This window comes from Mustela erminea, chromosome 18, assembly GCF_009829155.1.
Source record: "Mustela erminea isolate mMusErm1 chromosome 18, mMusErm1.Pri, whole genome shotgun sequence".
Classification (NCBI taxonomy): domain Eukaryota; kingdom Metazoa; phylum Chordata; class Mammalia; order Carnivora; family Mustelidae; genus Mustela; species Mustela erminea.
In genome coordinates this window covers 56,117,753-56,143,037 of record NC_045631.1, presented here as the reverse complement: position 1 = coordinate 56,143,037, position 25,285 = coordinate 56,117,753, and the positions used below count along the sequence as shown (strand labels likewise).

General features: G+C 49.2%; 2 protein-coding genes across 5 annotated transcripts; one reads left to right on the top strand and one right to left on the bottom strand.

The window, feature by feature from the left end:
- Nucleotides 1-6,259: 6,259 nt before the first annotated feature.
- On the top strand, nt 6,260-25,220 carry SLC25A19 (solute carrier family 25 member 19). 4 transcript variants are annotated; one of them, XM_032322697.1, is made up of 8 exons: nt 6,260-6,365; nt 6,857-6,908; nt 9,099-9,268; nt 9,449-9,604; nt 9,951-10,121; nt 20,811-20,994; nt 21,451-21,581; nt 23,532-25,220. In XM_032322697.1, exons 3-8 carry the CDS (start codon nt 9,137-9,139, stop codon nt 23,712-23,714), a joined length of 957 nt encoding a protein of 318 aa, XP_032178588.1. In that variant the 5' UTR covers nt 6,260-6,365; nt 6,857-6,908; nt 9,099-9,136; the 3' UTR covers nt 23,715-25,220. The 4 variants fall into 4 exon arrangements, with proteins under 4 accessions (XP_032178588.1, XP_032178589.1, XP_032178590.1 ...); XM_032322698.1 differs by having other exon boundaries at nt 6,857-6,915; XM_032322699.1 differs by lacking the exon at nt 6,857-6,908 and having other exon boundaries at nt 6,288-6,365.
- Nucleotides 12,431-13,252, bottom strand: LOC116578408 (40S ribosomal protein S6-like). Its single transcript, XM_032322705.1, has one exon. The coding sequence runs from the start codon at nt 13,231-13,233 to the stop codon at nt 12,484-12,486; it is 750 nt and encodes a 249-aa protein (XP_032178596.1). The 5' UTR covers nt 13,234-13,252; the 3' UTR covers nt 12,431-12,483.
- Nucleotides 25,221-25,285: the final 65 nt, after the last annotated feature.

The window sequence follows — 25,285 nt, the reverse complement described above, 5'->3', positions numbered from 1 at the left end:
TGATCAGCTAAGATGTGTACCCCTAATTCGATGTCCATCCAAATAGGGACCACCAACCAAAATCCTTATTTCCAGACCCACAAGCTAGACCTGCTTGATCCGGATGAGTGTCCCTACGGAGGGGTATCTGCATTTTAAAATAAGCATTCCAGGGGCACCTGGGTGAATCAGTGGCGTTCGGCTCAGGTCATGATCCCAGGGTCCTGGGATCGAGCCCGCATCAGGTTCTCTGCTCAGCAGGGAGCCTGCTTCCTCCTCTCTCTCTGCCTGCCTCTTTGCCTTCTTGTGATCTTTGTCTGTCAAATAAATAAATAAAATCTTAAAAAAAAATAAGCATTCCAGATCATGAGCTGAAGTTGAGAACCCTTGAACGCCCACTACAAATGCAGATATTTTTAGACCTTTAGAGGTATAGAAGCAGCAAAGCTTGGACAGCCTGTACAGCCTGTAATCCAATGCCTCCGTTTTCATAGTTGGGAAGCTGCAGCCCAGGGAAAGGAGCGCCTTGCTACAGAGACACAGCGAGTGACCTCCTGGCTCTCGGGGGTCTTCTGGATGGCACAGCTGACCATCCTACTCGGGCAATAAGAGATTCTTTCCCCTGTGATTGAAAAGATCATCGGTGAGGCAGTTGATAAATACCGACACTATTTGGTCAAGGCCAAGGGGGTATTTACTTCCTCTGAGGAGGCAGGGGAAGTCCAAGGAAGCTTTTAATAGGTCTCTTTAGGGTAAATTTTGATGAGGTCACAGAAGGATTCACTTCCCCATGCTGACGGGAAACGTTTTTCTCCGGTTTCTCTTTTCACGTGATAGGACTTACTTAACATATTTAACCTGAAATGAAATGACCAGATTTTAAATACACGAAAACTGGAGCCAAGGTGTAAGCCCAGGAAAGCTGGTACCTGCTACGGATCTCATTTCAGCTGGGCCAGAAATTTGCCGTCCGACCCGGCAGGACTAAGTGATTTCCATGAGTCTTTCCAGTTCTCATGATCTGTAGTTCCCTGAGTCTAACTCACTCTGCAATTAGCCAGTAGCTAAGGTCCTGCCGGCTTAGGTGTGGGGTGGCCATCGGGAGGTCTCGTCTGAAATGGGGGCTCGTTCTAGTCCAGACAAAATAGAACCAAAGATCTCTCGAGCTGAGGAGATTGTGTGGGGAGAGGTAGCCGTCAGTCCACGAAACTGATGAAAACAGAGATATAACACAGAGGCTGGGCTTTCGTGGGGATATAAGGCAATGACCAAGCAAACAGCTAGAGGAGATAAGGGAGGACAAAGTGGGGTGCATTTTCAAAAAGGACGGAAAGTCAAATTTCTGTACCTGGCTCTGCCCACGGTGGGCCGCCTTAACATTTTTTTTTCTTTTTTCTTATTTTAGAGGATTTTATTTATTTATTTATTTATTTAACACAGAGAGAAAGTGCATAAGCAGGGGGAGCAGCAGGCAGAGGGAGAGGGAATCAGGCTTCTCGCTGAGCAGGGAGCCCAACATGGGGCTCGATCCCCGGACTCTGGGATCATGACCTGAGCCAAAGGCAGATGCTTAACCGACTGAGCCACCCAGATGCCCCATTTTTTTTTTCTTTAAGATTTTTATTCATTCATTTGAGAGAGAGAGAGAGAGAGAGAGAAACTACATGCAGTGGGGAGAGGGAGAAGCAGGCTTCCCCCTGAGCAGGAAGCCGGATGCGGAACTTAATCCCAGGATTTGGGGATCATGACCTGAGCCAAAGGCAGACGATAACCGACTGAACCACCCAGGTGTCCCTATTTTTTTTTCTAAGCAGGATCAACGAAGGGCTCGAACTCAGGAAGATGAGATGGAGATCTGACCTGAAATCAAGAGTCGGACAAAGTCAAGAGTCGCACACTTAACGGACTGAGCCACCCAGGCGCCCCCACCTTAACGTTTTTTTTTTTAATGGTGTTAAACCCTTCCTTCAGGTTTTTTTTTTTTTTAAGATTTTATTTATTTATTTGACACAGAGAGAGATCACAAGTAGGCAGAGTCAGGCAGAGAGAGAAGGGGAAGCAGGCTTCCTGCTGAGCAGAGAGCCCGATGCGGGGCTTGATCCCAGGACCCTGAGATCATGACACTGAGCCGAAGGCAGAGGCTGAATCCACTGAGCCACCCAGGCGCCCCCCACCTTAACATTTTTAACTACCCTTTTCCCGTGTGGACAATGTTTATCAGCACTTAACACTGAATGAAGAGAAGCAGAAGTCAAAATGTTGTGCACATGTGAACAGCTGATTTCAACAAAAGGTGCAAAAGGCAATTCGGGGGAAAAAATAGACTTTTCAACAAAAACAGTGACTCCTAGGTGCTGAAACAATGAAATATCCAAATGCAAAAACAAAACAAAAAACAAAAACAAAACCCAAAAACCAAAAAAAAGAAGAAATACTTCAATCCATATCTCACACATATACGTAAGTGAACCCACGGCTTCCTGGCTGGCTCAGTTGGGAGAGCTTGCAACTCCCTCTCTCTTTTTTTTTAAAGTTTATTTATTTATTTTCTAGTAATCTCTACACCCAATGTGGGGCTCAAACCCTGAGATCAAGAGTCACACATTCTCCAGTTGAGTCAGCCAGGCATCTTGCATGTGACTCTTGATCCTGAGGTCACAAGTTCAAGCCCCATGTTGGGCCTAGAGCTTGCCTTTAAAAAAAAAAACAAAAAACCCTAAATGAATCAGAGACATACATGTAAAATGTAAAACTACAAAATTTCTATTAGAAAACGTAGAAGAAAAATCCTTATGGCCTTTAGCTAGGCTAGGAATTCTTAAGTCTGATAACAAAAGCATGATCCAGTAAAGGGAAAAAAAGATCAATAAACTGGACTTTATTAAAATTAACAACTTCTGCTCTTTGAAAGACATGATTTTTTTCAAGCCACATATAGAATAGTAAGCTACATATGTAATGATAAGTGGCTTATATCCAGAAAGCGGAAAAACTCCCAAAATTCAACAATAAGAAACAAAGCAATCCAATTAAAAATGGGCGAAGGATTTGAGCAAATTCTTCACCAAGAAGATACAAGGATAGCAAGTAAGTACACAAAAAGGCACTCAACCTTAGTCAGTAGGGAAATGCAAATTAAAATCACAGTGAGATTTTACTACTTATCTGTTAAAATACATAGATTTATAAAGAATGACCTCACTGATGATGTGGAAGAACTAGAAATGTCATCCTACACGCAGGGACGTGAAATAGTACAATCACTTTGTAAAAATTGGGCAGTATCTCGAAGAATTAAACATACACTGACCCTATGATCCAGTTATTCCACACCAAAGTCCATACACCAGAGAAATTAATGCAGATGTCCATACAAAGACTTATGAATGAATATTTACAGCAGCTTTATTTGTAATAGCCCTTAACTGGAAACAACCCAAATAAATAAATTGTTGCCCAGTCATACAGGGGAATATTACTCAGCAAGGAAAAGGAATCAACTCATAATACACACGATGTGGATAAATCTCAGGGTAATTATGCTGAGGAAAAGGAGCCAGACAAAAAGAACATCATGTATAATTCCATTTATATAAAATTCTATAAAAGGCTGACTAAACTACATGACAGAAAGCAGATCTGTGATTGCCTGGGCAAGAGGGAAGAAGAAGGTAGCATAGTAAAGAGGGTGAGGAATCTTTTGGAGTCATGGACATATGTTCACTATTGTGTGGCAATGTACACACACATCAAAATATAAAATTGGGGGCGCCTGGGTGGCTCAGTGGGTTAAGCCACTGCCTTCGGCTTGGGTCATGATCTTAGGGTCCTGGGATTGAGCCCCACATTGGGCTCTTTGCTCAGCGGGAAGCCTGCTTCTCTCTCTCTCTGCCTGCCTCTCTGCCTACTTGTGATCTCTGTCTGTCAAATAAATAAATAAAATCCTAAAAAAAAAACCACATAAGGGGCTCCTGGGTGGCTCAGTGGATTGAGCCGCTGCCTTCGGCTCAGGTCATGATCTCAGTGTCCTGGGATCGAGGCCTGCATCGGGCTCTTTGCTCAGCGGGAGCCTGCTTCTCTCTCTCTCTCTGCCTGACTCTCCGCCGACTTGTGATCTCTCTCTCTAATAAATAAATAAAATGTTTTAAAAAAAAACACATAAAATTGTTCACTTGGAATACATGTAGTCAATTATATCTGTATTATACCTCAATAAAACTATTTAAAAATTGTGATGAGCCTAGAATGTCTTATTACACCCGCAAGTGAGAAAACTAGTCATTTTGTCAAAAGGATTCAGGGCCAACTTGAATAGGCACCTAGCCAAAGAAGGGGAAATGTGTCAATTAGGATACTAACTAGAATGGATTGAAAGAGAACAAATATGTTATTTTATTTTTTAAAAGATTTTATTTATTAATCTGAGCACAAGTAGGGGGAGCTGCAGGCAAAGGGAGAGGGAGAAGTGGCCCCCAGTGAGCAGCGAGCCCAACTTGGGGCTAGATCCCAAGACCCTGGGATCATGACCTGAGCTATAGACAGATGTTTAATCAACTGAGCTACGCAGGTGCCCTTTATTTTTTAAAAGATCTTATTTATTTGAGAAAGAGTGAGAGTGAACTCGTGCAGGGTGAGGGACGGAGAGAGAGGGAGAAGCAGACTTCCCACTGAGCAAGGAGCACAACATGGGGCTCCATCCCAGGACTCCAACACAGGGCTCGATCCCAGGACCCCAGGATTATTACCTGAGCCAAAGGCAGACGCTTAACCTACTGAGCCACCCAGGCACTCCTATTTTGTTTTTGTTTTTGTTTTTTTAAAGATTTTATTTATTTATTTATTTGACAGAAATCACAAGTAGGTAGAGAGACAGGTGCAGAGAGAGGAAGGGAAGCGGGCTCCCAGCCAAGCAGAGAGCCCGATGTAGGGCTCCATCCCAGGACCCCGGGATCATGACCTGCGCCGAAGGCAGAGGCTTTAATCCACTGAGCCACCCAGGCACCCCCTATTTTATTGTTTTTAAGTGAACTCTACATCCAACATGGGGCTTGAACTCACAACCCCGAGATCAAGAGTCACATGTTCTATCAACTGAGACAGCCACGTGCCCCAAGAATATGTTTAAATCCATGTGTTCATAATGATAGATATAAAATGTGTTTTATGTTGGCACCTGGCTGGCTCAGTCCATTGAGCACGCAACTCCTGATGTCAGGTTCATGAGTTCGAGCTTCATGTTGGGCATAGATCTTATTTTTTAAAAAATTAAAAATAAATTTATTAAAACAAAATAAAATGTTTTATGGTCATAACAATAATAACAATAAAAAATCTCATTGATTGATAACCTTTGGAATATACTGGGGAACCAATTAAATCTCAGGGTCCTGGGATTGAGCCCAGCATTGGGGGGGGGGTGTCTCTGCTCAGTGGGGAGCCTGCTTCCTCCTGCCTCTCTGCCTACTTGTGATCTGTCAAATAAATAGATAAAATCTTTAAAAAAAAAAAAGTGTTTAAAAGGGAAATTGTCTTTTTAAAGATACAGTCTGAAATGTTAACTGGTGAAATCATATGATGTCTGGTATTTATTTCAAAATAATGTTGGGGGAATGATGTTTTCAAATTGCGTGTCAAAGTGATTGCACTAACGGGGAAAATGCAATTAAAAAATCAGGAAGAAATACTGTCCTGCAAAACACTGATGCTACGTGGCGTGAAAGCGGTAGGATGAGCCATTTCCCCCTGCGTTTCTACATTTCTGTAGCGTCTGTAATGTATTTTATTTTTATGAGAAATTATACATAATAAGCCCTGGGGGAAACAAAATTCTACACTTTTGCCGTCCTCTTCCTGGTTTCAAAAACCCTCCTACTCTCTTTCCCAAGTCCTCCAGGTCTTAGCTAAACTTCCCGCCATCTCTTTCCCAAGTTTAGATTATCGGGGTTCCGGGACTACGAGGGTTTTGAAGAAAGCGGGTCAAATTCAGAGCACCCAACCTCGCCCCCGCTCGAAAGACGATAGGAGCCACGCGCCATTTAGTGCTGCGACCTCCCAAGGGCACATCCGTACTTCAAGAAGCGCCACCTGCCCACGCGTGAATAACATTCGCGCACGCGCGCGTAGTGAGACTACACCTCCCAGAAGGCTCTGCCCCCAAAACGGGGACAGCCTCGTTAGCGATGAACTACATTACCCAGTGATACGTTGCAAGAGGTGGGGCCCATCTGTTACTATACAACTATTGGTCCAACCCCTGTCGGAAGCTGCCCGGTGATTGGTCCGGAAGCCCGCCAGTTACTGCCAGGCTCAATTAGTTTTGCTGTGAGACTGCGTGAGGAGGTAGGAAGAGAAGCGCGCGCGGAGTTGTGCCGCGCCCTTCGTGCCGGGTGAGTGACCTCTACCCTCTCCTTCCTCGCCGTGCTCTCGGGGACTGGGGGGTCGCACCCAGGCGCCGGCACTCACGTGGGGGCAGGGCCTGTACGCTCACGTGTCATGCCTGACCTGAGAAGCATCTTCAGGGACGCAGGGGCCAAAAGCTCGCACACACGCGGGACACCCGTACACGTGGGTGCGTGCTTCGCCGGCGTCTTCTCGGACTTGGGGCGAAAACGCCCCGAGGCACAGCTGGACACGTGTGTCCACACGCGGGGACGTCTCTGGGGACCCTTCGCTGAACATGCGGACACACGGGCACGCGAGCTCACCGCTCATAGCCCAGCGCCGGGGGCTTCCGCAGTACGAGGAGGGGCATGACGGAGGCGCGCTCTGTCCCGCCCCCCGCCCCCCTGCCGCTCACTCCAGGGACCCCGTCTCTCCGTGCTTTATTCTGTATATCACGCATATGCAGTCGTACTTCATATTTATTTTGTCTCCTTAGGTAAATATCAAGGCTTACCGGTACAAGAAGGAAATTTGAGCAAGTGGAAAAACACTAAAGTAGCTGCAACTGTATTTAACCAGCCCTTTCGCTTGTTTTAGACTTTTACCTTTTTTACAAAGCTTACCACATACGGTGTCTTGCATGATCGTCCCAGCAGTCTGGGCTAGGTAGGGCAGACATCATTCTCATTATCCAGAAGCGAGAGAGGAGAACCCAGGTTAAATAAGCGTCCCTGGGTACTGGGGGAGTTTAGCTATAGCCTGGAGGACTCGGGAAAGAGAGTAGCCTAAGCGGGTTGTGGGGCTCGATTTCACGACCCTGAGATCAGGACCTGAGCTGAAATCAAGAGTCGGCTGGTCAGCCACCCAGGCACCCCACCATTAGACTTAAAAAAATATATATTATCTTAGAATGCTTTGCTCGAGTGCCACGTAGAAATGCCATGTTAATGTTAAGGATGGGTTGGGGCACTACTTTCATACACGAAAGCAAATTTGGGGCTGCGGGAGTGGAGCGGGCCGTTTCAGAGGCAAAAAAGAATCCGCTCCGCCCTGTGTGGACACTGACTTTCCTGTTACTGTTGGTATTCAAGAACTAGGTTAGCTCTGCAGCTCCTTCTAAACTCATTTTATATTTAGTTTTAATTGTCTTGGGGCGGGGTGGGATGGGGCATAACAGATTCACAGGATATAGAATTGTGTAAGTAAAGGGAGAGATGTGTTTTCTCTCTTCCTTTGCCAACCCTTCCCCCAGAGGTGATCTTCCCAACCTGCCCGTGTGTGTGTTGATACAGAGTTTTTCCCTGTGCTTTCTACTCCTGTAGGGAGTGTGATCAGTCTTGCTGTTATTTTGCAAACATGGGGTTATACTAGACATACTGTTCTGAAACGTTTTTCGCACGTTTCAGTGTATTGCAGTCATCTTTTCAGTGTCTGTATCTCTCTAGCTCGTTCTTCATGGCTGCAGAGGATTGCGTGGATGTGACTTACTGTATTTATCCCATCCCTCTGTTGATAAGTATTTGTGTGTTACTCAGTTTTACAAACAGTGACGTAATTCATGACATTTTACACACCCATGGGAGTGTTTCTGTAGAACAACGGTTCTCGGGGAGCCTGGGTGGCTCAGTGGGTTGAAGCTTCTGCCTTTGACTCGGGTGGCGATCTCAGGGTCCTGGGATCGAGCCCTGCACCGGGCTCTCTGCTCAGCGAGCAGCCTGCTTCCCCCTCCTCTCTGCCTGCCTCTCTGCCTGCTTGTGATCTCTCTCTGCCAAATAAATAAATAAAATTAAAAAAAAAAAAGATGAATTCAGAAGAGCGCTTCTCAACCAGGAGCAAGTGCTGTGAATGCTAGAGAGGACATGAGGACGACCCCTGGATTGGGGGGAGGGGCGGTGCTCCTTAGCTGAGCTGTGGTGCATGGGAGGGGCTCATCTGGGGAAGAGTGAGGGGAGATATATGGGGCAGGGGGATGGGGTGAGCTGCTGTGTTTCAGACATGGGGAACAGTAGGTGCAGAGGCAAGGTTGGCAGATAGGAACCCAAACAGTGCTTTCTAGAAACTGGTCAGGAGCAGAGCCCACCCTATTGAAGTGGCTGAAGAGAGGTCCAGGGGGAGGTTGAAGAGGTCAACGGGGATCAAGTGGGCCGAGGAACATCATTTCAAAGCCACTGGCCTTTGGTGTGCAGACAGTGGCGGGGCGGGGGGTGGGGGGAGGGCGGTATGCAGGAGGTCTCAGGAGTTACTGGGTTTCTCTGGATCACGTGGGCTTATTGGGGAATCCCGCATCGTGCTCTTGGGCCTGCATGTCGGACGTCTGCCTCGGTGCTCAGCTGCAGTGGGCTCTGCCCCCTGGCTCAGGCAGGGACTTTCCCTCCGGCCATAAAGCCAGGTGTCTTGGAAAGCGAGCTGATCTCTGGAAGTGAATGATTTCCTACCACCCCTGTCGGTTCATTCAGTCAACAGATAGGAGCACTCACGGTGCTGGGCTGTGTTCCAGGCACTGGAAATACAGAGATGGGCAAATGAGAGCAAGGCCATGTTTTCATAGGTTCGCATTCTAGTGGGCGAAGGTGGCAAGAAACAGATGTCCAGAATAAGTGTCCAGTATATTAATGCTGTGCAGAAGAATAAAGCAGGGCAAGATGCGATGGTCAGGGAGGGCTGCTCTGAGGAGGTGGCTTGTGAGCAGAGACCCTAAGAACTTGCTCTGGTGTTTACTCCGTGTCTCTTGCTTTTAGATTGGAACTGATGGACGTTGTATGGGCCAGAGGCAGGGATGGTTGGCTATGACCCCAAAGCTGATGGCAGGAATATCTCCAGTTTTGAGGTGGCGGTGGCAGGGTCTGTGTCTGGACTTGTCACTCGGGTGATGATCAGCCCCTTGGATGTCATCAAGATCCGTTTCCAGGTATCCTTTCCTTCTTTTTTTCCCCCATGTAATGGGCTGGAGGACCAGTTCTCTCTTTCTTGTCAAAGCAGTTTCCAGAGTTTGGAATTTCGTCAAGAGGAAGAGCTTCGCTGCCTTTGTTACATTTTCCAAAATTTCTCCGTCTCACCCCACACTGACCTTTTCGATTCTGATTCCCAGCTCCAGATTGAGCGCCTGTCTCGCAGTGACCCCGGTGCAAAATACCATGGGATCCTACAGGCTGGGAGACAGATTTTGCAGGAGGAAGGCCCCACAGCATTCTGGAAAGGACACGTCCCAGCGCAGCTTCTCTCTATAGGCTATGGAGCAGTCCAAGTAGGTGGCAGGGGAATGTGCCAGGGCCCCGGGGTCGTGTTGCTCAACAGAGGATCATTGGGAAGGTGGGGCCTGCAGGGACGCTGCCTGGCTGGGGCAGCTGGAGGCGGTCTCCACACTTCTGCTTGTCTTAACGGGGTCACTATGTGAAGTTTGAAGTCTGAAATTGAAGACAGCGTCAGACCAAGCTGTACCATACGGGCGTTCCCTTCCATAAGTTCCCCCCACCGCGGGGACTTAGCCCAAACTGAATATCAGTTAGGCGTTGCCCCAGGAGACTGTCCTGACAGGCCCTCAGTGGGCTTGGGGGACTGTTTGTCAATGACTTTGTCACGTGCTCTTGTAGTTTCTGTCGTTCGAGCTGCTGACCGAGCTGGTGCACAGAGCCACCACGTACGATGCCCGCGACTTCTCTGTGCACTTTGTGTGTGGCGGCCTGTCTGCCAGCGCCGCCACCCTGGCCGTGCAGCCCGTGGACGTGCTGCGCACTCGCTTTGCCGCTCAGGGTGAGCCCAAGGTGAGTGGCTGGGCCGGAGCGGGGGCGCCCATGCAACAGGCGTTCCAGCACTCACAGCTCTTTTCCTTAGAGGGAACAGAACCCCCAGGCTTGCCAGGGCATGCAGCCCCTGCGTTGGTCTGTCTGTAAGACCCGCGACCGTGCTGAACACCATGCCGGGCGCTCGCAGCCTCACGCCGGGACAGAGCCTACAGGTGGGAAACAGAGCAAGTCAGGAGCAGTAGGCTGGACAGAGAGGCGTCCGGGAGACTGAGACTTGAGATCCTATTTCTGGATTATTGTGAGAGTGGTTTTGGTTCGCACAAAGCCTGGATGGAGAAAATGAGATGATTGACTCCGATTCCGGGAAGAACTTACTGAGTGGAAGGGAGGGATTCAATCCTGAAATAGACCTCCCACCAGAATCTTTGTTTCCTGGACACACATAAGAATAGCAGCGCAGATGCGTCTCTGTGTGTGTGTGTGTGTGTGTGTGTAAGAGAGCACGCACGTGTACGCTTAACCAAGGAAGAGTGATTTTTCCACCTCCCTTCTGCTTCAGGGTATTTGGGTGGGAAATGGCACTGCTTAAGAATTTGATGTGCTTTACAATGACTGTGGTTCTGGTTCAGGTCCATTGCCCGGGGTGGAGATCCTGGGCTGGTGGAGCCCTTTTGTTTAGGAGCCGCCCTAATGGCTTTTTTGGTTTAGAAGGGCAAAGCGTCTTGGGAACAGTGTGCAAGCAAACGAATGGGGCACCAGAGCTGGCTCCTTCTGAATGGCCCGTTAGCCGGAAATAGAGCTTTCTCCTGGTGGGGAAATGCGATGAGGGGCCCTAGCCACTGAGCAGAGAGCTGGAGGAGAAGCATGTCTGTAGTTGGAGAAGACAGATAGCCGCCAGCAAAGTGGTGCCTGCTGGGATGAAAAAAATAAGTGGTGGTACTCCACTGGCTTCTCTGCTCTGGGATGCCGGCGTCCTCTTCCATGACTTCCCAGCCTGTAGTTAAGAAAATAAATCTATGGGGGCGCCTGGGTGGCTCAGTGGGTTAAAGCCTCTGCCTTCGGCTCGGGTCATGATCCCAGGGTCCTGGGATCGAGCCCCGCATCGGGCTCTCTGCTCAGCGGGGAGCCTGCTTCCTCCTCTCTCTCTCTCCCTGCCTTTCTGCCTACTTGTGATCTCTGTCTGTCAAATAAATAAATAAAATCCTTTAAAAAAAAAAAAAAGAAAAAAAAAATCTATGAGAAGGTACACCTGAAACTAATAGAACATTGTATGTCAATTATACTTCAGTAATACATTTTTTTTTTTTAAAGATTTTATTTATTTATTTGACAGAGAACACAAGTAGGCAGAGGCAGGCAGAGAGAGAGGAGGAAGCAGGCTCCCCGCTGAGCAGAGAGCCCGATGCGGGACTCGATCCCAGGACCCTGAGATCATGACCTGAGCCGAAGGCAGCGGCTTAACCCACTGAGCCACCCAGGCACCCACTTCAGTAATACATTTTGAAAAGAGGTCTGTGGAGTGCCTGGGTGGCTCAGTGGGTTAAGCCTCTGCCTTTGGCTCAGGTCATGATCCTGGGGTCCTGGGATTGAGCCCCATGTCGGGCTCTCTGCTCAGCAGGGAGCCTGCTTCCTCCTCTTCTCTGCCTGCCTCTGCCTGCTTGTGATCTGTCTGTCAAATGAAAAGAGGTCTGTAAGAAGGAAAAGGTGTGAGAAAAGAGAATAAACTCATTAGCCCTCTGGCTGAGGTGATTGAGATAGGGATTCTAGATTCTGGAATGATCAGCAAGTTGTGTGCAAAAGTGAGTGGAAGAGATCTGTTTAAAAGCTGTAGAACCTCCCAGCTTCCGTAGAACAGCAGCAGCCGTGGTGTCAGTCCTCACCTTTAAAATGCGTCTTAGCGGTACCTGGGTGGCTCAGCTAGTTAAGCTTCTGCCTTCGGCTGAGGTCATGATCCTGGGGTCCTGGGATGGATCCCTGCGTCATGCTCCCTGCTCAGCGGGGGGCCTGCTTTTCCTTCTCTCCACTCATGCTCACTCCCTCTCTCTCTCTATCTCTGTTGCAATCTCTGTCTCTCAAATAAATAAGTAAAATCTTTAAAATGTTTCTTAATCAGGAGTGCCTGGTGGCTCCGTTGGTTGAGCATCCATCCGACTCTTGCTTTAGGCTCAGGTCATGATCTCAGGGTTGTGACAACGAGCCCTGCATCAGGGTTCCTCGCTCAGCATGGAGGCTGCTTGAGATCCTCTCTCCCTTTCCCTCTGCCCCTCCCCCTGCTTGTGTGCACGCTCTCTCTAAATAGACAAATAAATAAATAAAATCTTTAAAACTTTTTTTTTTTTTTTAATGTCTGATCTTATTTATTTGTCACTCTTAGAAAATCTCATTTTTGACTGGACTCAGACTTAGAGGTAGAAGCTCTCAGAGAGGACAGCCTCCGTGTCTTGGCAATCTGTTCCTGGCGTTTTTCTTTGGCCTCCTTCATTCTCTTGGCCAAAAGTTTAGCATATTCTGCAGCCTCTTCCTTGTTTTTCTTAGTGCGCTGTTTCTTCAGAGCACTACGCCGCCGTCTGTGTTGGAGGACACGTGGAGTAACAAGACGCTGGATCTTGGGCGCTTTGGTTCTAGGTTTCTTACCTTCTTTGTTTAAGGGCTTTCTCACAACATACCGGCGGACATCATCTTCTTTAGAGAGATTGAAGAGTTTGCGGATTCTGCTGGCTCTTTTGGGCCCCAGGCGTCGAGGCACAGCAGTATCAGTGAGTCCAGGAATATCCTTCTCCCCTTTCTTTACAATGACCAAGTTGAGAACACTGAGATTGGCGTCCACGATGCAACCCCGAACAGATTTGCGCTTTCTCTCTCCCGTCCTCCTTGGTCTGTAGCAGGAATGCCCCTTACTCAGCAGCAGGCGGACACGGCCATGGGTCAAGACACCCTGCTTCATGGGGAAGCCTTGTTTGTCATTGCCACCACCGATTCGGACCACATAACCCTTCCGTTCTTCACCGAGGGCGTCCGCAGCAACTTCTGCGGCCGTACGCTCCTCATCAAAGGTCCGGAGTTTGCGTTCATCGTCCGCTTCAATGAGTTTCTGGCGGCCAGTAGCTGGGAAAGAGATGTTCAGCTTCATCCTGAAGCAGCCTAACGCCTCCCTAAAATGTTTTTTAATCAGTGATCTATATTGTGTATAGAGGTTAAAAAGACAGGTGGGGGATGCCTGGGTGGCTCAGTTGGTTAAGCAGCTGCCTTCGGACTCAGGTCATGGTCCCGGCGTCCTGGGATCGAGTCCCGCATGGGGCTCCTTGCTCGGCGGGGAGCCTGCTTCTCCCTCTGCCTATGCCTCTGCCTGCCATTCTGTCTGCCTGTGCTCGCTCTCTCCCTCTCTCTCTCTCTCTGATAAATAAATAAATAAATCTTAAAAAAAAAAAAAAAAAAGACAGGTGGTTCTGCATGAATTATAACAAACACTACCAGCCACCCTCTGATTCCAGTCCCCAGAGGCAACCACTTTTATTTTTATTTTATTTTTATATATATATTTTTTGTTTTTATTTTTTAAAGATTTTATTTATTTATTTGACAGAGATCACAAGTAGGCAGAGAGACAGGCGGGCATGAGGGGAAGCGGGCTCCCCGCTGAGTAGAGAGCCGGATGCGGGACTCAATCCCAGGACCCTGAGATCATGACCTGAGCCAGAGGCAGAGGCTTAACCCACTGACCACCCAGGTGCCCCTGCAACCACATTTCATACTTGTGGTTTTCTCATTATTTTACTTCCTAATTCTTAGTAATACTCTTTTACTACTAGTGTTCTCTCTTTGTATTTCTTCCTAATTTTTTAAATTATAGGCATTAGCTTTTAATGGCTACTGTGGGAGATAAGAGTTTATCTCTTGTACCACCACCCTCGTGTGCTTGCACCTCCTTTAATTTCAGTATAACTGATTTATAGATTTTGGCTAAATTAGAAACAAGTGTCTGTGCTATTATGATTATATAAATATTACTGCTGAGCCTTGAAATACATTATGATTACATCTTCTTGTATACCTTTGTCTTGCCTGAAGTTAGTGGTTGCCTTGTATTTTATTTATTTATTTATCTATTTATTTATTTTTAAATGAAATATTTATATATAAAATATTAAATATTAAAATATTTTATTATATAAAATAAAATATTTTAAATAAAATATTCCAGGACCCTGAGATCATGACCTGAGCCGAAGGCAGGGGCTTAACCCACTGAGCCACCCAGGCGCTCTCAAACAATCTTGATAGGGTCAGCCTATAGTCATCCGTCCCACATCATCAGGGAGCCTCTCCTAGAGCCTCCAACTCTGGCAGCCTTCACTCTGGCTTCAGTGTGGACTCTTTGCTTCAGGACTATTAGCAGCGTTTTGTTAGGACATTGGGTCCCATGTCTTCTCTTTCTTGATTAATCCCCCATTTTGTTGGAGATATGTTGGAGATACAGCTTCTTTAGAGAAGCCTTGGTAGAAAATGCCTTTATTTGACTCATGATTTGGGCATAGGATTCTAGGTAGCCCTCAGTGTTGCTGTAGAGAAGTCCAGAACCACTCGGATTAATGATCCTTTATATGAAACTATCACCCTTCCTGCCTTGGGAACTTTCAGGATCCCCTCTTGATTTTTGGCATTCTAGAGATTTACCAATGGTGTGCACCGGTCCTTGTCTCTTTCATTCATTGTGATGGACACTTCTCGACCCTTTAGTCTGGACACTCCTGTTACTCCTGCCCATAAAATGGTCATGAATGGTTATTCACAATTGCTACTTTCTGTTGTTGTTGTTTTTCCCTTTTCTTTCTCCAGTAATTCATGTCAGTTGGGTATTGGACATCCTGGGTCTGTTCTCTGGTTGCCTTATCTTTTCCCTACTATTGTTTAACTCTCTGTTTTTCTGTCCTACTTTCTGGGAGGTTTCCTTGCCTCTATTATTTGGGGCCTCTACTGAATTTAGAAAATGTTTGCTGATGCATGTTAGTTCCCAAGAGCTCTTTGGTTTGATTTAGTCCGGTTTATTGAAGCATACCTTACATACACAGTAAAATTCACTCTTTTTAGTATAGAGCTGTCTGACTTTTTTTTTTTTTTTAAGATTTTATTTATTTGAGGGACGCCTGGGTGGCTCAGTTGGTTAAGCGGCTGCCTTCGGCTCAGGTCATGATCCCAGCGTCCTGGGATCGAGTCCCACATCGGGCTCCTTGCTTGGCAGGGAGCCTGCTTCTCCTTCTCCCTCTGCCTCTGCCTGCCACTCTGTCTGCCTGTGCTTGCTCTCGCTTCTCTCTCTATGACAAATAAATAAATAAAATCTTAAAAAAAAAAAAAAAGATTTTATTTATTTGAGAGAGAAAGAGAGCACAAGTAGGGGCGGGGGAAGGGGTAGAGGGACAAGCTGGCCCTCCTGAGGGTGGAGCCCAACATGGGGCTCCATCCCAGGGCCTCAAGATCATGACCCAAGCGCAAGTCAGACGCTTGACCAACTGAGCCCCCCAGGCACCCCTTAGTGACTTTCGGTGAGTGCATACAGTCACATAACCACTATTAGAATCAAGATATAGGGGCGCCTGGGTGGCTCAGTGGGTTAAAGCCTCTGCCTTCAGCTCAGGTCATGATCCCAGGGTCCTGGGATCGAGCCCCACATCAGGCTCTCTGCTCAGCAGGGAGCCTAGTTCCCCCTCTCTCTCTGCCTGCCTCTCTGCCTACTTGTGATCTCTGTCAGATAAATAAATAAATCTTTAAAAAAAAAAAAAGAATCAAGATATAAAACAAAAGTTCCGTTACCCCCAAAATATCTTCCTGCCCCCCTTTTTAGTCAGTCCCTTCCATTGCCTTGGTCTGTCTTCTGTCTAAAGTTTCACCTTTTTCAGAATGTCACACAGGGAACTACGTCTCACGTAGTTCGAGTAGGCACCCTTGCCCTTCACTTGGCATCTGGCCTTGAGATTCATGTGTGCCACGTGTGTGAGTGGTCCATTCCTTTTCCTTGCTGCATAGTATTCTGTCACGTGGCCCTACCATGGTTTGTTAGTGGGAAGATGTCAGGCATATTCTCCAGTTTTTTGGTGATTATGAGTAAAACCACCATGAAAATTCACATACAGATTATTGTGTAAGGGGCGTCCAGGTGGCTTCATTCTTAGACATTTACCTTTGGCTCAGGTCATGATCCCAGGAGCCTCACATCAGGCTCCCTGCTCAGCGGGAAGCCTACTTCTCCCTCTCCCACTCCCCTACTTGTGTTCCCTCTCTCGCTGTCTGTCTCTCTCTGTCAGATAAATGAATGAAATCTTACACACACACACACACACACACACGGCACCTGGCTCAGAGGGTTAAACATCTGTCTTCAGCTCAGGTCATGATCTCTAGGTCCTGGGATCAAGCCTCACGTCGGGCTCCCAGCTCAGCGGGGAGTCTGCTTGTCCCTCTGTCTCTGCCTCTCCCCATGCTTGTGCTCTCTCTGTCTCTCTCCCTTTCAAATGAATAAATAAAATCTTTAAAACAAAACAAAAACCCACAACAGATTATTTTGTGAACGTTTTTTTTTTTCTCTTGGGTGAAAACCTGGGTGTGGGGTTGCTGAGTTGTATGGTGAAAATGTTTAATTTTATGAGGAAAAGCCAGCCTGCTTCCTACATGGCTGTGCCATTTCGCATTCCCACCAACAGTTCTGGCTGCTCCTAATCCTCACCAGTGCTTACTGTTATCTGGTTTTTATTTTTACTTTATTCTTTTTTTAAAAATTTTTTAAAGATTTGTATTTATTTGACAGAGATCACAAGTAGGCAGAGAGGCAGGCAGAGAGAGGGAGAGGGAAGCAGGCTCCCCGCTGAGCAGAGAGCCCGATGCGGGACTCGATCCCAGGACCCGATCATGACCTGAGCCGAAGGCAGCAGCTTAAACCACTGAGCCACCCAGGCACCCTTTTATTTTATTCTTTTTAAAATTTTTAAAATTTTATTTTTTAAAATTTAAATTCAATGAATTAACATGTAATGTATTATTTGTCTTAGGGGTACAGGTCTGTGTTTCATCAGTCTTATATAATACCCAGGCTCATTACAACAGGCCTTCCCCAATGTCCTGTCACCCAGTTACCCCATCCCTGCACCCCCCTTCCCTCCAGCAACCCTCAGTTTGTTTCCTAGGATTGAGTCTCTTATGGTTTGTCTCCCTCTCTGGTTTCGTTTTGTTTCATTTTTCTTCCTCTCTTCCCCTATGATGCTCTGCCTTGTTTCTTAATTTCCACCTATCAGTGAGAGCATATGATAATTGTCTTTCTCTGATGGACTTATTTCACTTAACATGATACCTCTAGTTCCATCCAGAATTTTATTCTTTTTTAAAGATTTACTTACTTGGGGCGCCTGGGTGGCTCAGTGGGTTAAGCCGCTGCCTTTGGCTCAGGTCATGATCTCAGGGTCCTGGGATCGAGTCCTGCATCGGGCTCTCTGCTCAGCAGGGAGCCTGCTTCCTTCTCTCTCTCTCTCTGCCTGCTTCTCAGTGTACTTGTAATTTCTCTCTGTCAAATAAATAAAATCTTAAAAAAGTAAAAAAAGATTTACTTACTTACTTGAGGCAGACAATCAGTATGCCTGTGAGCAGGGCGAGGGGCAGAGGGAAAGAGTCTCGAGCAGACTCTCCGCTAGCAAGGAGCCTGACTCGGGGCTCACTCTCACGACCCTAAAGTCATGACCTGAGCCAAAACCAAGAGTTGGGCGCTCAACTGACTCAGCCAGCCAGGAGCTCCTATTTTTATTCTTTTAAATCTTAGCCACTCTGCTAGATGTGAATAGTGGTATCTCATTGTGGTTTTACCACGGAGATGTTGAATGTCTTTTTATGTGTTTATTTGCCCTCTGAGCACCTTCTTGGCCAAAGCAATCTGTTCAAATTGTTTTCCCATTTTGGTGGTTTGCTGTTTTTGTTTTACATATTTTTTTGTGTGTCCCTGGCTGTGGCTGCCTTCACATCCTCATAGCCTTTTTTTTTGAAGAGCAGATGTTTTTAATTTTTTACAAGATTTTATTTATTTATTTGTCGGGGAGCGGCAGGCAGAGGGCAGGAGAAGCAGACTCTGCACTGAGCAGGGAGCCCGATGCAGGGCTCGGTCCCAGGACCCTGGGATCATGACCTGAGCTGAAGGCAGACATTTTTTTTTTTTTTTAAAGATTTTATTTATTTATTTGATAGAAATAGACACAGCGAGAGAGGGAACACAAGCAGAGGGATTGGGAAAGGGAGAAGCAAGCTTCCTGCTGAGCAGGGAGCTCGATGCGGGGCTCGATCCCAGAACTCTGGGATCATGACCTGAGCCGAAGGCAGACGCTTAACGACTGAGCCACCCAGGTGCCCCTGAAGGCAGACATTTAACTGACTGAACCAGCCAAGAGCCCCAGTAAAGTCTTAACTTATCAATTTGTCCTTTTATGCATTTTGCTTTCGGGTTTTTTATCTAAGAAATCTCTGTGCCTGGGCGCCTGGGTGGCTCAGTGGGTTAAGCCGCTGCCTTCGGCTCAGGTCATGATCTCAGGGTCCTGGGATCGAGTCCCGCATCGGGTTCTCTGCTCCGCGGGGAGCCTGCTTCCTCCTCTCTCTCTCTCTGCCTGCCTCTCTGCCTACTTGTGATCTCTCTGTGTCAAATGAATAAATAAAATCTTTAAAAAAAAAAAAAAAAAGAAAGAAAGAAATCTCTGTGCCTGTGTGGCTCAGTGGGTTAAGTGTCCAACTCTTGGTGTCACGTCAGGTCATGATCTCGAAGTCATGGGATTGAACCCCACATGGGCTCTGTGCTCAGCGTGGATCAGCTTCAGTTTTTCTCTCCCTACCCTCCCACTCTTTCTCACTCTCTCTGTCTTTCAAATAAATAAATAAAATCTTAAAAAGAAAAAAAAAAGAAATCTGCCTAACTCAAACTCACAAAGATTTTTTTCCCTCAGGAGTTTCTCTTGTTCTCTGAATCTTACCTCTTTTTAATTTTTTATTTTATTTATTTTTTCATTTCTTTATTTTTAAAGATTTTATTCATTTATTTGAGAGAGCTAGTGAGGGAGACATGAGAGGGGAGAAGGTCAGAGAGAGAAGCAGACTCCCCACGGAGCTGGAAGCCCGATGCGGGACTCGATCCGGGAACTCCGGGACCATGACCTGAGCTAAAGGCAGTCAGTCGCCCAACCAACTGAGCCACCCAGATGCCTTCTTTTTTTTTTTTTTTTTTTTCAAAGATTTTATTTATTTATTTGACAGACAGAGATCACAAGTAGGCAGAGAGAGAGGAGGAAGCAGGCTCCCCGCTGAGCAGAGAGCCCGATGCGGGGCTCGATCCCAGGACCCTGGGATCATGACCTGAGCCGAAAGCAGAGGCTTTAACCCACTAAGCCACCCAGGCGCCCCCACCCAGATGCCTTCTTACCTCATTTTTAAACAGACCCTTTCCTTTTATCACGGAGGTGATGCCTTCTTTGTGGCCTGAGAATGTTAATTCCAATTTTGTGGTTGGCCTCTGTTTCCTTTAGTTTCCTTCTTCTGTCTACACGGTCTCTTCCTTCTACACGATCTCTGTGCCCTTCTCTCCCCCCAGTTGATCATTTTGGTCTCGGGATTTTTGGGTTTTGGTCTTTTGTAACCACCGCAGAGCTCAGACTGATGACCCTGAGATCAGGAGTGCTGTGCTCGACCAGCCGGGCCAGGCAGGCGCCCTGGTCTCCTTTTTTCATGAAGCCTTTCCTCAGATGTCTGATGACCCTTGGCTGCCAGCCTGGTGTTAAAGGGGGCACAGAGAAGCAGAGCGGGGCTGTGGATACAGGGCGGGCTCGTTGCCCCGTGGCCTTCCTCTGAGTCCGGGCCCTTTCTGGGACGTCTCCAGGGTGAAATCCTTCAGTGTGGCTGCCAGCGTCTGGGAGCCAGGAGGTGCGGAGGCAGCCAGGGTCCTCCCTTCTCAGTGCAGAGAACCTCCCTCATCGCCACACGCAGAGCCCCTCTGGTCCCCTGCAAACAAAGTGTGGGATGGAAGGTGCTGAGAAAAATCAGTGCCCTGTGGTGTCCCGCATGGAGATTGCCTGTTGACAGGTTACAAAAGGTTAAATACACGCACACGGCAGAAAATCCCAGAAGTGTAAAATGGTGAGAGTTGGTCTCCCTCTTCCCTGCCCCGCCTCTCCCTCTGTGGAGGTCACGGTGGCCCTTCCTCACTTCTCGTGTGTCCCTGGGGGTGATCCCTGCCGACTTTTTTCTTCCACAAGCCCTAAGCCCGCCCTTCAGCCTCTCGCTGTGCCCATTCAGCTATACGTTTGGGGGATTATGCCCGATCTGTTGTGTAGATGGCGTGATCCTGTTTCAGTGGCTGCTCTGTGTCCTTCGGAATGGGTGTGTCAGCGTGCATGTGACCCGTCACCCAGGGGCAGACCTTGTGTCCCTGCTGTTCTGCGGGATGCGGTGGCAGCGGTGCCGGACTCGCGCTGTTGCGCACTTGTGCGAACATACTGGCCTTGTAAATAGCTAGAAGGGGGGTTGCTGGAAGCCCTTACCTTGGGACTTTTGTTCAGCATTTTCTTTGTTCCCCCAGAAAAGTCATGCTTCTGGCAGCTGGGATTTTAGCCGAGGGGAGGTGCGCGTGACGGGCTGTGTTCTAGGGCCAGATGGCCTGCATGCCCTCACTCGAGCTGCCTGTGTGCTGTCCAGGTGTATAAGACCCTGCGAGACGCCGTGGTGACCATGTACCGGACCGAGGGCCCTTTGGTTTTCTACAAAGGCTTGAACCCCACCTTGATTGCCATCTTCCCCTACGCTGGGTTCCAGTTCTCCTTTTACAGCGCCTTGAAGCACCTGCACGAGTGGGTCTTGCCCGCCGAGGGAAGGAAGAACGGTGAGACAGCCCTCATGGAAGGGAAACCCGGTCTCCGCTGTCCCCTCCCCTGAGCCAGGGCACCTCCTCTGACCCCTGGAGGGGCTAAGGCTCTCCTGTCAGAGGCTACGACGTCCCCATCCTCTGAACCCTGCTCTGTCCCGCTGTTGACCAAACCAACCGAGCCAGCCGCTGGCGGACCCTTTCTTTCAGCTCGTTGCCACCCCAGCAGTGGTACCGAGGACATTTATTTCTTCCCAAGCCTTGAACCGAGTCACACCGCCCAGCCTGCAGGCTCCCACTTCCGTTCCTGCCTTACTGCCATCCGGGCCCAGAGTGGCCGGGTGTGGTTCTCGCAGATTCAGGAGGCTGGTGGCTCTTAGTTTCGTGGTGCAGGCTTAGAGCTCTTGACCTTGAACATGTCTTTCCCCGATGGCACTTCCCTCACGTTCCCCCCTCCACCCCACTTTGGTTCAGAGAACCTCAAAAACCTGCTGTGTGGCAGCGGAGCTGGCGTCATCAGCAAGACCCTCACGTACCCCCTGGACCTCTTCAAGAAACGGCTGCAGGTCGGAGGCTTTGAGCAGGCGCGAGCCACCTTCGGCCAGGTGAGCTGTCCCCCTGCAGGGGCTTTGAGCCTTGCCCCTCACCTGCCTAGTGCTCAGCATTAGCCCCTGCAGCCTGTCCCTGGGGATCCCCAAACACAGGGGAGAATCCACGCACCGCCCTGTGCATGTGGGATGCCGTGGGGTGATCCAGGAGAAGGAGGGGTCAGGGTTCGCTCTTAAAAAGTGTTCAGTTCAGGGCGCCTGGGGGCTCCGTAGGTTAAGTGTCTGACTCTAGCTCAGCTCTGGTCTTGATCTTGGGGTCGTGAGTTCAGCCGTGTGTTGAACACCCAGCGGGGAGCCCGCTTCAAGTGCAAAAGAGAAAAAATATGTTCAGTTCAGTTTGGGACAAAGAATATGATCACATGAGAAAGGTCCCCGGGGCGCCTGGTTGGCACAGTTGTTTGAGCGTCTGACTCCTGGTTTCGGCTCAGGTTGTGATACCGGGGTCGTGGGTCAAACCCCACATTGGGCTGTGTGCTTGGAGGAGTCTGCCTGTCCCTCTCCCTCTGCTCCTCCCCTGCCCTTGAGCTCAAGTGTGTTTTCTCTCTCTCTCTCTCTCAAATGAATAAAACCTTAAGACGAGATGGGTCCCCAGAATACTAAAGAACACGGAGGAGACTCCCACCCGTGTGTGGGGTTGTTTCGTGTATGCTGTAGGGGTTCCTGGAGAGGGGTGAACGGAACCTGATCCACTAAGTTCTATTTTAAAGGCACTAGAAGGCTTTGTCATTCGCAGAAGCCCCCATCGTGGGTGATGTCGTACTGTTTATAGTCTCAACTGTTCCTTAGTCTCAACCGGATTTTCACGGCTGCTTTGGGGCGCCATGCAGTGGTGGGCTGGGGGTGGGGCAAGGGGGTGAAACAGGCATGTTCCCTCCCACGCAGGAGGGAACACGTCTGACAGGTCAGAAAAGAAGTGTGCACTGGACTGAGAGTTGGGAGGGAGGGAGCACTCCTTCCTTGGGGGAAGGGAAAGTGTTGAGTTAGTTGTAATACATCTGTGTCGGAAATTCAGAGAAGTCCCGAGATAGGTAAAACTGATAATGGAGCTCCCAGTACCACCCATCCGGAGATAATGACACGGAAGCTTTGGCTGTCGTATTGTTTCTTTGCATCAACACACACGTATGTTTTAACGCCAGGTGCAATACAAGGTTTTATAATCTCCTTTTTCCACTTGGGAACTTGTCTGGAAGGAGTGGTTTAGGTTTGCACAGAGACAGTTGGTGGGAGCCCAGGACCGAGGAGAGAGCGGTGCTCCTAACAGACTGTAGCCTGTTTGGTGGGAGGACCGCTGGGGGATGACGGAAGATCAGGGAGGGAAGTTGAGGCCGAATGGAGCAACCCCTTGAACACCTGGCTTTGGAGCTTGGATTTGATTCTTTTTTCTTTCCTCTCTTCTTTTTTTTTTAAGTAAGCTCTATGCCCAGTGTGGGACTTGAACTCATGACCCAAGATCAAGAGTCCCACGTTCTGCCAACTGAGCCAGCCAGGTGCCCCTTGATTCTTTACAACGTCATTGTCATCACAACGGGGAGTTAGTGGAGATGTGGCGAGAGAGGTGCTTGAGGGGAGTTGAGTCCTGGAGACGTGAGTCTGGCCGCAGTGTGTGGCCAACTGAGAAGGCCAGACCGGAAGCCAGAGCTCACAAGGGCCAGGTTCAGATCCACTGCCCAAGGGGGCCTGGTGGGATGGGGCAAAGGGTCCTTAAGAGGCCCAGTCGGTAGGAGCTCTGTCCGGTGCTGATTTCCAGGCGCTGCCTCTGTTAAGTCCGAATTACCGGTCTGCTTGGAAGAGAAAGCAAAGGTGAACTGCTCTGTCCTTTTAGCCTTCATTGCTTTGTCCAGCAAGTGTTGACTAGGAGCCGTGAGGTGCCAGGTGCTGGATGACAGAAGGACAGAGTCAACATCCGTGTGTTAATCACTTCCTCTGTCCTCCACTTCTGCCCAGGTTCGAAGCTATAGGGGCCTCCTGGATTGTGCCCAGCAGGTGCTACGAGAGGAAGGCCCCACGGGCCTCTTCAAGGGCCTGTCCCCCAGCCTGCTGAAGGCTGCTCTCTCCACCGGCTTCGTGTTCTTCTGGTATGAGCTCTTCTGTAACCTCTTCCACCACATGAAGAAGGTGGACAGCTAGCACCCGAGGGGAGGAAGGGCGGCCCCCAAAGGAAGGCGGACGCCTCTGCCATCTCTTGTTGCACTGAGAGCTGCTGCCCGCGCCTGCCTGCCAGCCATTTCGGCCGTCACTCGAAGGGCAAGCGCTTTCTCGGGGAGAAGGCAGGACTTGGCCTGTGGGGATGCAGCCAAGCGGTCAGAAGGTGGTTTTCCTTTGTGGTCCAGCCTGCAGGAAAGGCAGCAGTGGCCACCCTGCACTTCCAGCACCTTCTGCCCAGAGACCTCTCCATGCTCTGGGGGTGGGAGGCTATGGCTAGAGCCTGAGCGCTGGGATGGGGCCTTTTGCGGGAGCCTGGTCCTCTCGCGTACGCTCCTGCTCCCACCAGCTGATGTAATACACATTGAAGCTGAAAGCATATTCCTTATTTCACTCCATCTTCCTTCCAACGTCACATCCCTCCTCACAAAGTATGAGGGGAGGAACCCTGGCCTTCCTCGGAATCTATTTTTCTCAGTACTTGCATCCCTCATACAGCTTTGTTTCTGGTCCTGGGTGGGGAGAATTAGTCACTTTATAGCCACACCCCCAGGCCCCGGTCCTCCTGTGACATCCTGCTCAGCCTGTTCTCTCCCCTGGGTGGGACAGAGCGTGGCTGAGGGTCTCTGGGGAAGACCGATCTCAGTGGCTCACAAACAGTGGGGGGCTGTGCTGATGGGGAGGAGCTGTGGGTGAAGGCCGTGGCCTTTTCCCCCAGCCTACCTGGGGTCACTCCACTTCCATGGGGTCAGGGCGGGAGCCTTACAGCTGGGCCAGCTGGCAGCAGCTACCTGCTCAGTGTCTCCCTCCCTGGGCTCACTGTGGTGCCATGTGTGTCCTCTGTCATCCCAGAAGGGCCACAGCTCTGGAGCAGCCTCATGAAGGGGCTGGTAGAGGAAAGGGCTGAGCAGCCAGCCTGCTGAGGGCAGCAGTGTCTGGGGGTGGGGGTTGTCGCACAGCTACTGATGCAGGCACAGAGGAGAAACTGCAGTTAGGGGGTGAGCCCAGGAAATCTGCAGAACACAACCACCATCCTTTCCACCCAGTTCTGCACCCCCCACCCCGGGGAGCCTGGCCTGCGGGGTCCCTCGGCAGGGGGAGTCAGGACGGAGAAGCACCAGGCACTGTAGGACTTCACCCTGCCCCCAGTCTGGGCTCCAGCTCCAGCCTCTGTGCCAGCCTCTGCGCGGACTTAGGAGGAAAGCAGGGCAGAAGCAGACCTGTGTGGGTGTCATGGCCCTCGGACCCCTTCTGTCATCAGAACTGGCTCTGGCCTGGAGCTTTGTGACACGTCTGAGACCCTGAATCGCAAAGTTTCCCTGCTTCTGGCTGCTGCTGATAGAGTCCCAGGCTGGGGGTAGGGGGAGCTCCCAACACCCACAGGGTCTGGGGCCGTGGAGGCCTGGGCTTGGGGCTGTAGGACAGCAGCTGCCTGAATGTATTTTTTAAAGAAATTCCACTGTAGTGGAATAAAGTGAACTTCATTCTCTTCATCTCGCCTACTCATTAACTGGCTGCAGCTGCCCTTTCTCATCCATTTCCTGGGGACCCCTTCG